Source organism: Centruroides vittatus, unplaced genomic scaffold, assembly GCF_030686945.1.
Source record: "Centruroides vittatus isolate TY-2023 unplaced genomic scaffold, ASM3068694v2 contig_393, whole genome shotgun sequence".
Lineage (NCBI taxonomy): Eukaryota > Metazoa > Arthropoda > Arachnida > Scorpiones > Buthidae > Centruroides > Centruroides vittatus.
The window spans coordinates 849,747-865,685 of NW_027122209.1; the positions used below are offsets into that span (position 1 = coordinate 849,747).

At 29.7% G+C, this 15,939-nt stretch overlaps 2 protein-coding genes across 4 annotated transcripts in view; one reads left to right on the forward strand and one right to left on the reverse strand.

The window, feature by feature from the left end:
• Positions 1-1,678, forward strand: part of LOC136976071 (follistatin-related protein 5-like) — a 37,818-nt gene extending 36,140 nt beyond the window's left edge. For both annotated transcript variants that reach the window (XM_067271262.1, XM_067271263.1), the window contains exon 15: positions 50-1,678. In XM_067271262.1, coding sequence (XP_067127363.1) covers positions 50-414 — 365 coding nt within the window. In that variant the 3' untranslated portion in view covers positions 415-1,678. The remainder of the gene's footprint in view (positions 1-49) is intronic.
• Positions 1,679-1,881: 203 nt separating this feature from the next.
• LOC136976072 (putative leucine-rich repeat-containing protein DDB_G0290503) overlaps positions 1,882-15,939 on the reverse strand; it is a 48,330-nt gene continuing 34,272 nt past the window's right edge. Inside the window, exons 2-3 of one of the 2 annotated variants that reach the window (XM_067271264.1) lie at positions 7,639-7,770; positions 1,882-5,664 (exon numbers count right to left, since the gene is read on the reverse strand). In XM_067271264.1, the coding sequence (XP_067127365.1) occupies positions 3,367-5,664; positions 7,639-7,770 (2,430 nt within the window). In that variant the 3' untranslated portion in view covers positions 1,882-3,366. Of the gene's footprint in view, positions 5,665-6,888; positions 7,510-7,638; positions 7,771-15,939 lie in introns of those variants that run through there. The other variant, XM_067271265.1, reaches the window with a different exon arrangement.

Genomic DNA, 15,939 nt, shown 5'->3' on the forward strand with positions numbered 1-15,939 from the left:
AAATTATATTTTTAATTTTAAAGTTTTTATAATTAACTGAGTTTTTCAGGTCCAAAGTTTCTGTTTGACGTCAAGACCACACTACATATTAGCGACATAACATTTTTTCCTTCTCGCACGACACACAGTTATGATCTCTATGCCAGTTCGGCCACCAAAGAGGACATTCTCTTCATAGATTTAGCAGATGGCAAAGTGGAAATGATAACGGGCATCGGAAGAGCGATGGATCCGAGAGTGGCACAGTGGGGAAACACAAATCGACCAATCTCTGGTGCCGGCATTTTTGGTACCTACATGATAACCACGGCAAACGAGGCCATCTTTGTGGTCAACGGTAAAACACGGACTGTAAATTGCGAGATTGGAAGCATCGTACATCCGAGACTGATGGTTTGGGTGAAATCGCAATGAATGCATAGTATTTATTTAATCATATATTTGAGTTAACTCACAAACTAGGGGAGCTTAATTTGCACTGGTCAGTTTTGAAACTAGCTCCATCACCTTGCAAAAAGAAAATGAAATAAGCATACAAAAACCCACCTTTGCATTTTTTGAAAATTATTTAGTTCCATTGAAAATATATCCATGCAGATTAATCACCAAAAAATGCAAAGGTACTTACTTAAAAAAAATTTCTTCATTGTGAATTTTTTTTTACTCTTGTATCTATCTAGTCTTGTTATTGTACAGTGCATGATGGTATGTACAGCTTACACCCATATAATTAGCATGTCTTCGAGTTTTGTCATATTTTCAATGAGTACAACGAATATTGATGGTTACCATTTGCTTGCAAGGTTTATCCTTACGACTCGAAATTTTATTTATGAATAAATATATATATAAATAGCACGAAGGATATTTTTTGTAAATATTTTGGTTTTAGATGGGTTATCGAAAAACAAAAAGTATTTTTACTTGTTGTATGTAATGGTATTGTACGTAAGCAAGTGTTGTGTAAGAGACAGCTGGTTCTTCCACGGCAAAGAAACTGAACTGTCTAAAATTTCAACTATTTGTCCACCTTTAGCCATCCAATTATGACTTTATCAATGTTTTTGAGAAGAATTTAGTAAATTGTTTTGAAGATCAGAGTTAAAAAAATGCCGTAAATAGCATTCGTTTCTTATCGCTGTCGCATTCGTCTGGTAAACGTAATGGATTAACTTCGGAACGTTCATGTAATATAAATACATAAATATATATAAATATATATACATATATAAATTTGTGGTGTGAATTGTGCTTATTAGTGCACCGTCTTTTAGAGAATTATTTAAACTGCAAGAATTGCACTGGAACTTAAAAATAACAGCAGCAGCAGCCAAATTGTGTGTATAATTTTCAACTTTGAAGAAACAATGGCTCAATTATTTATGATTTGTACTGTTTTTTGCCGGTAAAATACTCGTTTTTGTTTATTTTTATTGTTATGTCAATGTTTTTAGTTCGATGTTAAGCTACCATTTTTAAAATCATGCTGTGTTAAATTCCGATTTTTATACCAACACTTTATGTTTGACGATAATGCATGCCAAAGTACGCGTGCAAGTTATTTTGTGTATAAATGTATTCAAACTGTAATTTATATCTGTTGCTTCTTGCTGAAAATCATGTTTTATATCAAGATTTTCATGGGAAAAATAAATGTGCTAATTTGACCAGTCAAGAATTATTTGTTCTGAAAATATTCATTCTTGTGAAAAATCAATGTTCGAAATTAATTTTTCTTTACCAAGTTTTGAAAAATAATACTGTAATTGTATACAATACAATGTACCCTTTGCTGAGGAATGACATATCATTGGGTGGAGCTTATTACAATTAAAGTATTATCTCGTTTCTATTACGTATGGCAAGAAAAAATCCAGACAATTTTCCAATGTCTTGCAATGTATTTATTAATCATCATCTATAAAATTAACATAAAAGTTTCAATTGCATATTCATGGGTTTATATGAGAACTTTAGTCACACAATTTTTAAAATTTTCTGTTTGTGTTACACATTCTATGTCAACGATATCTTACATTCATTAGAACTCTAACAGTAAACATCAATTTACTTTTGCTCCAATTATTGAAATAATATAAAATTTCAAAAGCCAAACATGTACATGATCTATTATTTTATATATATATTTTTTCTATTTTAAAAAAAATCTGACACAAATATAAATATTTTCATTTTAGACAACTTTTCTTCTTCAAAATACATACACATTTGTTTTCAATTACATTGTATTGTATATGGGAAGAATTTTAATACAATAAAGCATTCATGTGCAAGATAATCTAATCTCTGGCATAAATGTTGCAGAACGTTTGAATGTGTGTTGTCCTTAAACAAATCAAAATGAAACAATGAAACTGTGAAATAATCCTTTCCTTCCATTAAATGAACATAGTTTCTATCCAAGCACTAAATAATTCTCCTTACTTTGATACAACATTTGCCGTAATCGATAAATGACCAAACGTGTTGCTCTACGTAAGTACTTACATAAGTATCGACACTCGACAAAATACAGAATTATGGTCCCTCAAGAGTTATTTGTTAAACTGCTCCACTGACTAGGATATTTTCAAAATACAGTATTCTCCTAAGAGAATCTTAAGGCAAGAATCTTTCCACATTTTGGAAATTATGATTATCACATACTATCTACATATGAATATATTTAAAATATTAACAAATTTCAGATGGTAAATTTCAGTTCTGTCACAATTTATTTATAAAACTTGACAATTTAGGAATTGAAGAAAGAAACAAACATTACTTAATAGTGCTTCAACATTTTTCTAAACTTCATTGAAACTTGAAAAGACAAACTCAAAATAACTGGGAAGAAATAATTTACTCTTCTATAACTGTTGATTTTAGCATATGAACATAGAAAAACTTTAAATATGGTTTTTCAAAGGCACAGGTCATAGGCAACATTTTGAAAATGTTCAAAATTTAATTACAACCTGAATCAATTATCAAAGTTTTCCAAAAGAGGAAGAAATAAAGATCATAAAAGTCTATAAAAATCAAATATAATACAAAATAAAGAATATATGAAAAAAGAAAATGTAAATATTATACTGTACATATCTTATAATTCTATCTATTCTGAATAGCTGCAAAATACAGTATATGCTAAGGAAATGCAAGATGAGCTAACTGTGTAGAAATATATATATAAAAGTATTTACACATTATTTTTAAATTAAAATAAATCTTTGGTTTGCTTGATTTTTAAGCAAAAACAAATAAAATTAAAAAAAATTATCACTAAACCACAAATTGCACTAAACTTTTTACAATTTTATATCTGTAGATAAACTAACACTGCATCATCTTTAATTATCTGTCTCATAAAAGAGTTTCACCTTCTGTTGTAGACATGAAACCAAGAATGGAATGACAGTTTTCACTACTCCCTAAGTCATATTGGTCAGTCAGACTTTTTGTCATGTCGGGACGAGATGACGAAATAGGCCAGGTCTTCTCTAACTGCCCAATTTTGCCATTTCGCAAGACGGACACTTGAGGATATCTTCTTGAAGAATTTATGAACACATCTAAAGGTTCGTTGAATTTTCTATTCTGAGGAATGAATTTTGAAGATATTCCTGGTTCCAGACTTGCACTGTGAAGGCTGTCGCCTGTCGAAGACAGTTGTTTTTGTCCCGAAACGTAAAGATTAAGGGAATCAATTATTTCGTGCTGAGATTCTGTCTTGGATGAAGCATTGTTAGTCGAAAGAGGATCGAACTCGCTACGGATGCTATCGAAATCCATGTCGTCTTTATAATATGGATAACTATTTTTCTTAACGGGGCTCTGAATATCAATAAGTGTGGGCTGTTCCCAGTCGTTGCTGTAACAAGCTTCACGATTACCTGACCCCGAAATATTAGATTCTATTGATTTTGGAATTTTATTCCAGATTTCACTTTCGATAGGTCTATCAATTAAAGATGGATGCTGATCTGAATGAGGAGCAATCCTATTTGGGGAACTTTTATCCATTTCTGTGATTGGAATGGGTGTAAAATAGAAATTATCACAATTTTCTTTAATGTGGGAGATTGTCTGTCTACACTGTACATGTTTCATGATATTGTCAGCATTATCGTTAAAATTAATTAATTGCTTGTTTTCATTAACACCAGAGCCATTCTGATAATTCAGTGACAGTTGATGATTTAACATTTCTGGAAGAGCATCACAGTCATAGCTTTTTTGTTTATTGTTAACTAGATAGTGTATTCTGTCATTTTGATTTAATAAAATAGTTGGAAGAGATTGTGTTCTGTCTCCGTAATCATTTAAAAATTGGGAATCTTTCATCCCAGTAAAATTATGATGTGGAAACATATCAGACTCATTCATTTTCCCATTTTGATGTAAATTTTTTAAAATTGGTCTCTTTATTTCAAAATTATGACTCATGGTGTGTAAAGTTCTTTCAAGTAATTTATTATTAGCTTTAGTAGTGGTTATTTCGTATGACATTTCTTCCAGTTTCTTATGCAAAAAGGCTTTCTCTTTCATCAATTGTTTGATATGCGTTTTCAGCATAGTTTCTGATTTCTCCCATTGTGAAACTCTAGTTCTATAAATCTGTAGTGTCTGTTCTAATTTGGTTTGAAGAACTTCATTTTCCACAGTGTATGTCAATAACTGACGCTGTAGTTCCAATACATTATTTTCTTTTAAAATTGAAGACACTTTATTACGATTCTCTTCGCTATTTAAAATTATTTTACTTTTCTCTTTCAACGATAATTGTTCACTGCCATTGTTCTTGCCAGGTTTATACATGCCATTTTCTTGTTTTACAAACTGCATGTGAAGTCCGTCGATTCGCGATACTAGCTGCTGTTTCTCTGACATAGCTGCATCTAATCTCTCTTGAAGTCTCTTTCGTTCACTTTCCATTTTCTGACTAGCCGATTCTAAATGAGACAACTGTATTCTTAAATTTTCTCTCTCTTCTTCTACTGCCGATAACTGTTGTTGTAATTGAACATTATCATTGTGCAGTTTTTTAACTTCCTGTTTACTTTCTAAAGGTATTTCTTCTGCCATAGTTTTCTGTTTTTTTAGTTCTGCAACTTCTTGTTGTAGGTATAATCCTCTTTGACTAATCATATCAAGAAGTAACGATAGTTCATCTTTAGAACTTAAAATGCTTCCATCATTAACATCACGATTCTCTCCCACATATCTAACACTATCTGTAAGAGTGTAAGTGCTGTCATGTCCTTGTTCACGGCAATCAGATTCTAATCCACTATCTTGTTTATTATCGATGTCAACAATAACTGTATCTACAGTCATATTAGACTTTTCATCTTGTTTAGATATGCAGTTAATTTGATTTAATTTAGAAGCAGATGTTATGGAAACATCTTCAGAAGGCATAAAATTTTCTCTTTTAGCAGAAACATTGAGTTTTCTATTTGATGTAACATTCTTATTATTGGAAATCCTCGATATATCACAAGATTTTAATTTTTCTGTATTACATGTGCACTTCTGCTGTATTGGAGGAAATTCATTTATATGATCTTTAAAACATACGAGGTGGTTTTGAATGTCGTGAATGGCTAGAACCATATCCTCCTGACGGCCTTCAACAACTTTCAACTGTTCTTGTAAATCCTGAATTAAGAAAAAATAGAATTATGTTAATTATTCAACTGACTTTTTCTATATATAAGCTACAATTATAAAATTTGTATCTTGTCTTATTACTATAGAACAATAGCATGAATCATAACTTTTCTAATCATTAAAACATTTATACTTAGTAAATGATTTACAACTACTTTTGATGAGGATAAAAATAAATTTTCTAGTCAAACTTGCCTCAAGCAGTACTAGCTTGGCTAGCCAAGATTTCAGTATTATTACTGACAATTACAGGAAATAACAATGGTAAAGAATAAGGTCATTCTATAAAGTGAAAACACGAAAGTAATTAAAATAATAAAAGCTTATCGCACAATCATTGCAAGCATTTTACTCATTATAAAGCAATTATCTTCAATTTCTTATTTTCCCTTTTAATATTCATCCATAGCAAAAGCAATAAAAATTTCAAAAGTTTTAAAAGTAAGAAACTAAAACCATCCAAGTGTATAAAAATTATCATTAAATATTGTTCACCAATCACCACTGCCCTTGATAATACAGAGAATTAATGCAGGTAGGGCAATAGACACTATGCAAACATTGCATTGGAAATCTTTTCAGCTGTTGCTTTATAACTAGAAGTAAAATGAAAGTAAGACACAACATGAAACTCAATAAAAGCAAAATTTTAAAGTAATTTAGTTTAAAATGATAACTTTATTCAAAATGAATGTTTTTATTTAATTTTTTTAGCAATTAAAATTTGTAAATGAAACAGTATTGGAGTTATCAGTTTAGATTATGTTATAATCTTAGCATATACAGTACTTTATAGGGAAATTTTGTTTTTTTTATTAAAATGATGAAAACACAATTTAAAAAGGCATAAAATTTATATTTTGATACATAACAACAACTGTAAGTATAAATATTTAAATATTCCCTATTTAAAACTCCAAACAACTACAGAATCATATAAAAAATGTATATCAAAAAATTTAATGCTTAAAAAAGTTATAAAAAAATCATTAATCTGAACTTTATAAAACTGCCAGTATATATAAATTGTATATCTAACATATACATTTCTCCAGTTGTTCAATTTACCAAAAACATCATATAAAATATTAAAAATAATTTTATATTCTCAATTCTAAAATTTTATATATTTACTTTATACATTATATAAATAAATTAAGCTAAAAGCATTAAATGCTATCAGTTGCCACTCGTTCAAAATTAAATACTCACCTCGCCAAAGTGGCCGATAATTAAATAACCGAAATTATGAAAACGCAGACGAGAATTAAAACCAGAGATAGAAAGGCGTATTAGTCTTCCGATGCAACATTAAACAGCATCGCAGTTCATTAAGAAAGCCTGTAATTCTATAGCCGGTGCCAGAGAAATAAAGGCAAAGTTCCACCTGCGACGCAGAATATATTGGACACACGATAAGGTAAATCAACCGGTTTTGAGCTGCGACAACTAACGATTGCTCTGCCAATTACTGATAACTTTATCAAGGAGAAAGTCAAAGATTTATTTCCAGCAGATATATATATATAAGAATACGTGTCTGTGTATAGAATATTTATTAAAATCGTCACGTCCTATTTCAATTACGATGTTGTAACGTGTTATCAAATTATGATCGCGATAGCATCCAATGGTATCTTACGAATGTTAATATTTGTCGTGCGTCAGTTTGTATGACATATCGGATATAACAGCTGTGTCATCACGCCGCACCTGAGCACGACCTTGACGAAACTTCGGAATAGAAACGACGACTGTAGACGTGCCCTTTATTACGCTAACATTTTATAGATTTTATTAAAAAAAAAAAAAAAAACACAATCTTACTCGTTCGGAAAGCACGCGAGTGTCTCAAATCGACACGTTAGCTAATAAGATTTGAAATGACGATACGGACACGTTCGTTTTTTAAAATATTTTCTTTATGAAATTCTTATATTAAAATTTTAAAATCTTACTCACCCTTATGGCAACTTGTGATTTGGCCTGCTCACGTAATAGAAAGTAGACGGGTCCTGTGATATCGCTAGGCGTTTTCTGGCAGCGCCTGCATCCAGTTTTACTTCTCCGAGTCCCATTTCCAGCCGTTTCGGCCTAGCAATACAAAATAAAGGGCAAATAAATAACAATGATAAATCCATAACATCTTAACGTGTAGTTTATTATCGTAACGCCAATAAACTTCCAAAATCTCACTTTTTCATTGCTTCCGGTTCGAAACGTTACATCAAAAGTAACAAAAGGCGTTACGGTCACCAATTACCGGACGTCCGACCTTAACGTAAAATATTTCCTGCTCATCCGCCTCGTTTTTAACTTTAATAACCTTCCGATAACATCGATTACCTTCTAAATATTCTCCTAGTTAACAACTGAAACGTATCTGATTATAATAAAACGTTCAAAATTCACGCGTTATAAAAAACGGCAACTGAAATCTACACAATCGCCATTTGCAATTTTCGAATCAATCTATCATAAATAACCGTAATTTGCTCGATTCTTAATTGAAAAACGTAACAATAATTCACACTCGACGTAGCATTTACTAATTTAACCGAATAGGCGAACAATTTTTCAAAAAAAAAATCCAAAAACTAAATAAACCCCCCGCAAAGTTTTGTCTTGTTTGAGTTAAGTGACCCAAATCGCGTTTTATCGTCCGAGATATGTTTTAAATATTTGTTTTACTCCGCGAATATTTTATCAAAGGAATTTATATAAACACGATCTTCTAAGTCATAAAGATAATATATAAATCGTTAAAAACACGTGACGAAACGACGTAAGAAGCGAGCCACGTTTCGTCATAATGGATGCTTCCCTTTCTCTCTCTAATTAAACATTCAAGAGGTGATCCCGTACAATTACTAAAAATATAAGTTGCACATAATCCTTATCTATTAATAGCACAAAACGCCTAAATTTACGTTCCACTATACAAGAGACTAACATTAACGATCTTTATCGAACAACGGGTGGGGTAATCTTGTTTGGCAATTTGATAAGACGGCTTGCTAAAAGTTGGCATCGTTTCTCTTCCATTATGAATATTTTAATACCGTGTTCTGACGTCAGTAACGTACTCCTTTGTCAGGCATAAATAATAAAATTCCACACGAATTAAACAATGCATTCTAGCTATGTAACAAATTAGTGGAGGCAAAAATCAGGAGATCCGTTCCTGGAACATGCCAGTACAAAAAAGTAGAGTTATTGACGCGTGAAGCTTCACGCATCGTTTACCCCATCCACAATATATGTAACGCGTATGAAAAGAAAGGCATCCGTGAGAATTAAAGTTTTAAACTGTAATCTGTCGTCATTATAAAGCAATAGGGGATGGAAGTTAGATGAGTGGAGATTGAAGATAGTAATAGATTACCAGTAAAACGACTTTTGTTGCTGGCAGTTGCGAAATTTAAAAAAAGAAGGATAGCGCGATTACGCTTTTTTATTAAATATCAGTAATATTTAGAATAACCAAAAACATTTTAAATATAGGCAGGTGCATATTATAACTTGAAAAGGTCATAAAAATGAAGCTAACTTATTAATTAAATGTCTTGTGATAGATATAAAATTATTGAATAAAAATGGGGTGCGAAGATGAATAAACTGATCAATATTTCAATTTTAAGAGTATCGCAACGTACTTGAAATTAAAAAAAATATATATATGTATTTGATCTTTGTTCAGAAAATATATTCCCGAACCAATAAATACATTTAAAAAACGATATTTTATCTAATGAGATTACTAAATGCCCTTCACGGTAAACAGATCAAGCGCACTTTCGCCGCATCCTTGACCTGTTCGTCAGAAAAAAAAACATTTAAAAAACTATATGAAGTACCTTTTAGAAGTATTATCATCATTTATATGGCTATAGAGATCCTTTTATATTCTTATCCCCATTTCGATAATATTACGCAAATAGCCGTCCCACTAACCTCTTACGTTTAAATATGGCATTTAATGGCCAGCGATCGAACCCTTGGTAAGTCAACTTTTTTTAGGGACTACAGACGTGATTTTAAACTCGTTTACGCGTTAAAAACGACTCGGAAACAAGCAAACGCAACAGTTATTATCACGAAACACGATTCTTAAGCGTACAAAAGTCGTAGTCTATGAGTAATAAACCACCTTGTACGCGATTAAAACAATAGTAACCGAGGACAAATGCAAAAACTTTCCTCCTCCTGCTAGCCTTCCACGAGGAATAGTCTCCAGAACGTTCAACGATATCGTTTTACATCAGAACATTTTAAATTAATGCATCGATACGAGCACGATTTTAAACGTTTCTAACAAAATTATCGTCTCGACCGTTGACGTTTAAGCGCTCTGTACTTTGATTTATTTCTTTCTTTAAAGAAAGAAATAAATCAAAGTACAGAGCGCTTAAACGTCAACGATTTGTAATTTATGCGGGTTAAAAGTTAACAGAATAGATGCAACAAAAAACGGGCTGGCAAATAAAAACAAAACGCGGGGAAAAAATACTCACTGTGTACTGAAATCCGGCTGCTGTTGGTTAGTATTTTTTCACAAATAATAAATTACCGCGCAGAATGTTTTCCTTAGATTTAATACACTTACAAACTAGACTGTAATCAACCAAGTAGAACGATTGCCTAAGGCTTTCTACCAATAGCAGCAAATGTGGAAAAAATAAAAGTACGTGTAAAGAATAAAACGTCTTAAGATGAACCAATGGAAATTGGAAAAATTTCCATTGAATTTCATATAATGGAAATTGGAAAAAATGTGCTATTTTCTCCACATATTTTATAAAAATAAAAATTCCCGAAATCTTGGAAAAATCTATACATTTTAATATCTGGCCTTTCTGTCCCTCAAACAGAAGACTGCACGTACTGTACTGTACTTGCCAACCTTATGAAAAGTGCAGTAACGTCTGTCTGCTTGCTTTGATTTATTAATGTTTTTCCGGTTATAAAATCCATGTTTAATGTAAGATTTAAGTGATGTGTGAATCTAGTATTTATGTGCATTGCTTAATAAAACGTCGACGTGTTAAAAATTTTAAAAGCTTTATGTTAAAATGCTTATAAGTTTTTTTTCTTTTTCTAAATTCTTTAAATTCTTTCCAGTTAATTAAACGTTTACCTGTCAATGCCGAAGGCTAGTTTGCTTTAATAGACATTAATCACTTAGCTAGAAGGCAAATTTTCCATTAACAATTTTGCAAATAACCCCTTCAATTTCTGCAAAAATGAATAATGCAGCAATATACATTTTCCATATTTCCCATACTTTGACTTGAATGGAAAGGTTTGGTGAATTTAAAATACAAAAAAACTTTAAGAGATTTATTTTGAAAAACTTCTCCAATAAATCAATAAATATAATAGCAGCATGCAAAGATTTTGTTAAATTATACCATAATTATTCTGAAATTTTCCAAAAAGTTACTTAAATTTTTAAAGGAACAAAGTGTCTTTCCTGTGAGAGATATTTATATTAAACAAAAACGTTATTCATTCATTACTTAATTAAAAACATTTACAAGTTTAAAAAAATATTAAAATTTAAACTTAAAAAACAAATTATAGCAGTATTCTTATCTACTTCTAAACTGATCAGTTGAGCAGAAAATTGTAAATGATAAAACACAAAGGTCAATTTATAATTTTGCAGTTAAATATTTTTGATTATTATTAACCTTCTACTAAACAGGATTTAAAATATATTTATTTATGTATATTTTTTAAAAATTTTAAATCCTGTTCAGTAATATTCAGTATTTACTAATTATGTATATTTGTATATTTTTATTATTTATAAAAATATACTTAATTAGTAAATACTGAATATTTTGCAACAATTTATTAAGGTATAATATGGAATTTGCACTTTAACTGATTCCTGAATAATTGATAAACTTTAATTATTCCTCAATAAAATAAACAATGTAAATTTAATTTAAATCTAATTGCAATATTCGTTTTAATAATAAAATATGCTTTATTACAATTAATATTAAAAATATGTATTGCAAATATTATTCTAAACATATATCTGGGGAAGCTTATCTGAATAAAGTCTAAGGCATAGCTCTAGATAGTTTTATATTATTGATGTCCTTTCACATATATAATGTAATTTATTTTAAAAAGCAGAAAAAACTGAAGACTTACTATATATAAGAAGTATATACATCTGAGTATTTATCTTTCTATAGAACTACAATAACTTAAAGTTTAATAAATAATGTAGTACCCAAAAGTATTTTATGGACTAAAGTCTGCACCATGCTATAGATTCTATCTAAACATTATGAATATTTAAGGCTTCCTGAATCACTGGATTGATGCAGCCATCATAAATTTAAGTGTTGTGAACAATAATAATTCAAAACTCTTAAGTTTCATTCAGTCCTTTCCATATACTTTTTAAATTTCTGTCACATGAATTACTAAATGACATTTTAATACATTAAGTGTTATGTAAAGTATGTTATATAGAAGAATAAAATTTAATATCTGCCTTTGAAACAGCCTACAAAATTGCATGATATAAAGCTGATCATTAAAAAATACTGGAAAAAATTTAAAATTAAGTAAGTTGATATATTCAAATTTATTTTGTACATTCTACATTATTCTTTCCTTCTAATTCTAATTGAGGAGGAAAGAGATTTATTGAAGGAGTTAGAAGGAAAAAAAAAAGTATATAAACTGATATATTTAAATAAATATAGTGAAAAGCAAATTAAACTAAAAATATAGAAATATAATGTGTTTTTAATGATCTGCACAAATGAAAAGTTTTATTATTTAGTGGTAATTATTTGATAAACTAAAATTGAATTATGATTACACCTAAAAATAAGAAAAATAAATGGTAAATCATAAAATATAACTACTAAAATATTTACAGAAAGTCAGTTATTTAATGAGAAAGATCATGTGCTAACACAAAGCAGTGATTAGTTAATAAATAAGAAAGATTTGTTATAAAAAAATTGATGGACTCTTTTCGTAACAAGGACAAAATGCTGAATGTAAAAAATAAAACGACTTCACAATAATTTTGATATCCTGTATTGCCTAATAAGTAATTTGTGTTGTCTAACACATATTTGGAGTGTATTAAAATATAAATTAGGATTCTTCTATAGAAAACAAATTATACATTTAATCTGGATAAAACAATTTCATAAGACACTTAAACATCAATTAACCTCCCCTAAAATAAATATAATTTTGAACAATTGTCATTTCAAATATGCTTGGATTTCTTAACAATTCTAGATACCTACACAATAATTCATTATTATGTTAGATAAAAGAAATGTCTTTAACCTTTAAATGATAATGAATTTAAACAAGTCTTTGCACATTTAAAATAATATTTTATATCTGTTATAAAAAAAACAATATAAAGTTTTTATTACTCTATAATAAAGTAATATTATAGATAAAACTTTCTGTATATATGTAATTTGTAATAATTTTTGAATGTTTGCAATAAAATGTTTGAATTGTGAGTTATATAGCCAAGATATACTTTTATATAACATTTATGATGGTATAAAAAGTTTGATACTGGTTATTGCTTTATATAGGGAGGAAGATCACTGACTTATTATTCAAACTAAATTATAATAAAATCTATTCATTTAATAATAAAAGAGCTCAGTATTATATGAAAATATTACCTCTCAAAAAATCTATACTAAAGTCAGAAATTAACAGTATTGAAATGTATATCAAAGCATTGTCAAGGTCTGGATTATATCCAAAGTTTTCTGATATCAATAAAAAATTTATTTGAATATTTTCAACAAATTCATCTTTTAAATAGTTATGTTATGTAAGTAAAAATATTTTACTATATATGCCGTATGTCACTTTACAGTTTGTTTATCTATATTTAACAAATTTTTGTCAATGAAATTTATTAAGGATAATCATGGAAAAATTATTATAGATTATACTTAGCAAATGATTTATAAGTCTACTAACCAGAGTAAAACATATATACCAGTACATACATATAATATTTCCAATAAAATTTTTCTTAGAATTCATTCTTATATTAAATGTATTGTATTACAGTATAAACAAAATTTTACAGAGCATTTCAAAATTGTATATATATATATATATATAGACACACACACACAATATAAAATGATTCCATTATTATTTTAAATTCAAAAATATAAACAATCACCATCTTCAAACACCTTTCTGGAATTTCCCACCTTTCTGGGAAAATTCACCAAGTTTGCTGGCATGTGCAACCTGGTACATTTTCTCAGAAACATGACTATGATGATAATAAATTATAAATAAACTAAACAATAAGATTAATAATTGCTATTAAATCTTTTAAATAAATTATAAACAAATACTATAGTAGAATATTTTCATTCTGTACAAAATAACAATGTTTATTTTTTTTTTAAATCTACTTGTTTACACTTTTAGAAATCAATTATGCTATATTAAAAAACAGTAAATACACCAACAACAGCCTGATCATTTACGGCAGTTATTGGTGTATTTACTTATGATATCGGGTTTTGTTTGATGTATGTTTGTATTAAAAAACAGTATTGAAACAACTTCTGTATGATTAATAAAAACTTAAAATAAAAAAAAATTTAGAATATAATATCAAGTTCAAACTCTATCTTTTCTTTCAATATGTTCTAAATATAAAGCAACTGCATGAAATATATACCAAATAGCTCAACCCTACTCTAAATGCTATGTTACAGTAAAAATATTTTTAGAAAATAAGTATTCATCCCAGAAAGTTATCAACTGTTTGAAATCCTGAAGACAAAGCTACATTAATCCTACAACAAGAACTTTCATACAGTAGTAATAGTAATAATCCCTCTCAATGGGTGCTACCTGGTCATGGTGAGGGGATCTGCATGCTTCTAAGAAGCTGAGAGCTATGCTGGTGGTAGTGTACACTACTAGTAGGATCATCCAAGCCAGCCAGATCTCGGTGGAGGAGACTGACTAAATGGCACCTACTATCATCTCAACCCAACTACACGGTAAAGTAAAAGAGAAAAAAAGAATTCTATACCAGATTGGTTGTTTGCAGGTCAACAAAGAGTGCGATGGATGTTAGTTCCCTGGACAAGTCATTGACAAGTGGACCATAGGAGTTGCTGATTCTGTTCAACTGGGGCATAGTACTGTAGGGTTACCGAAAGAAACTCAAAGGAAGAAATATGAGAAATTCAGTGTGTCAAAAAATCAAGCAGTAATAACTTGTTATTCTAATTCAGAACCATCAAAACATGGCTACTTGAAATGAATGTATAAATTGTAGAAACTTAAATACACAGACTCAGAGATTACTGAACAGAGATTAGCGGACCAAAGACGACTGATTCGTCATTCAAAACAAAGTGTTTAATGAGATGGAACTAAAAGAGACAGAACAATCTTGTAAAAGAGAAAAAATCAGAAAATAACAGGACAGAGGAAAATTCTCCAATAGAAATACCAAATACCAGGGTAGAAGAAACCAATGCTAAAACAACAGAGAAGATGGCCCAAGTAGATGATTTGGATCAGCAAGGAGAACCAACAGGTCTGCCCTGAGGTAGTTCAAGAATTGGCCATGAGACAAAAATTCAAGAGAAAAATACTGGATCATATGCAGTCATCAGCTGAGAGACAGACTGCTAGCCTTGAAAAATGTGCCAAAAAATCAGCTGAATTCCATCATAAAGAATATCAGTAAAGCACTTGCTGCAATCAACATATCGTCATTGAAAGAATGCAGTCAGCTCATATACAGTGCGCTGTTGTGGTGACAACTGAATTAGGCATTGAAATTTCAACTAAAAGGGCTTGATGACCAAATGGAAGATCAGACTGGAATTGAAAATCAGAATTCTGAGGTTAGATGCAAGTAACTTGAGGAATTTGAAAGAACAAAAATTAAAAACACAAAGATCAAAAAGTACTTGATAAAAAAAATACCAACTAAAAACCAGAAAAGTGGATGAAGCACTGGAAATTGTCAAACAAGAAATAATAGCAACAGCAAGAAAAATTGAAAGGTACAAAGCCATGAACATTCAATATAAGTAAGACAAACTGTTCCAATCTGACCAGCAAAGGTTCTTCCAAAACATAACTGTGATAGAAAAATCACCACCACTAAACCAAATAATGATGAAACTACACAGCTCTGGAGGAATTTATAGAAAATGAAAAAGAATATAAACATAATGCAAGCGGGATAAAAACATC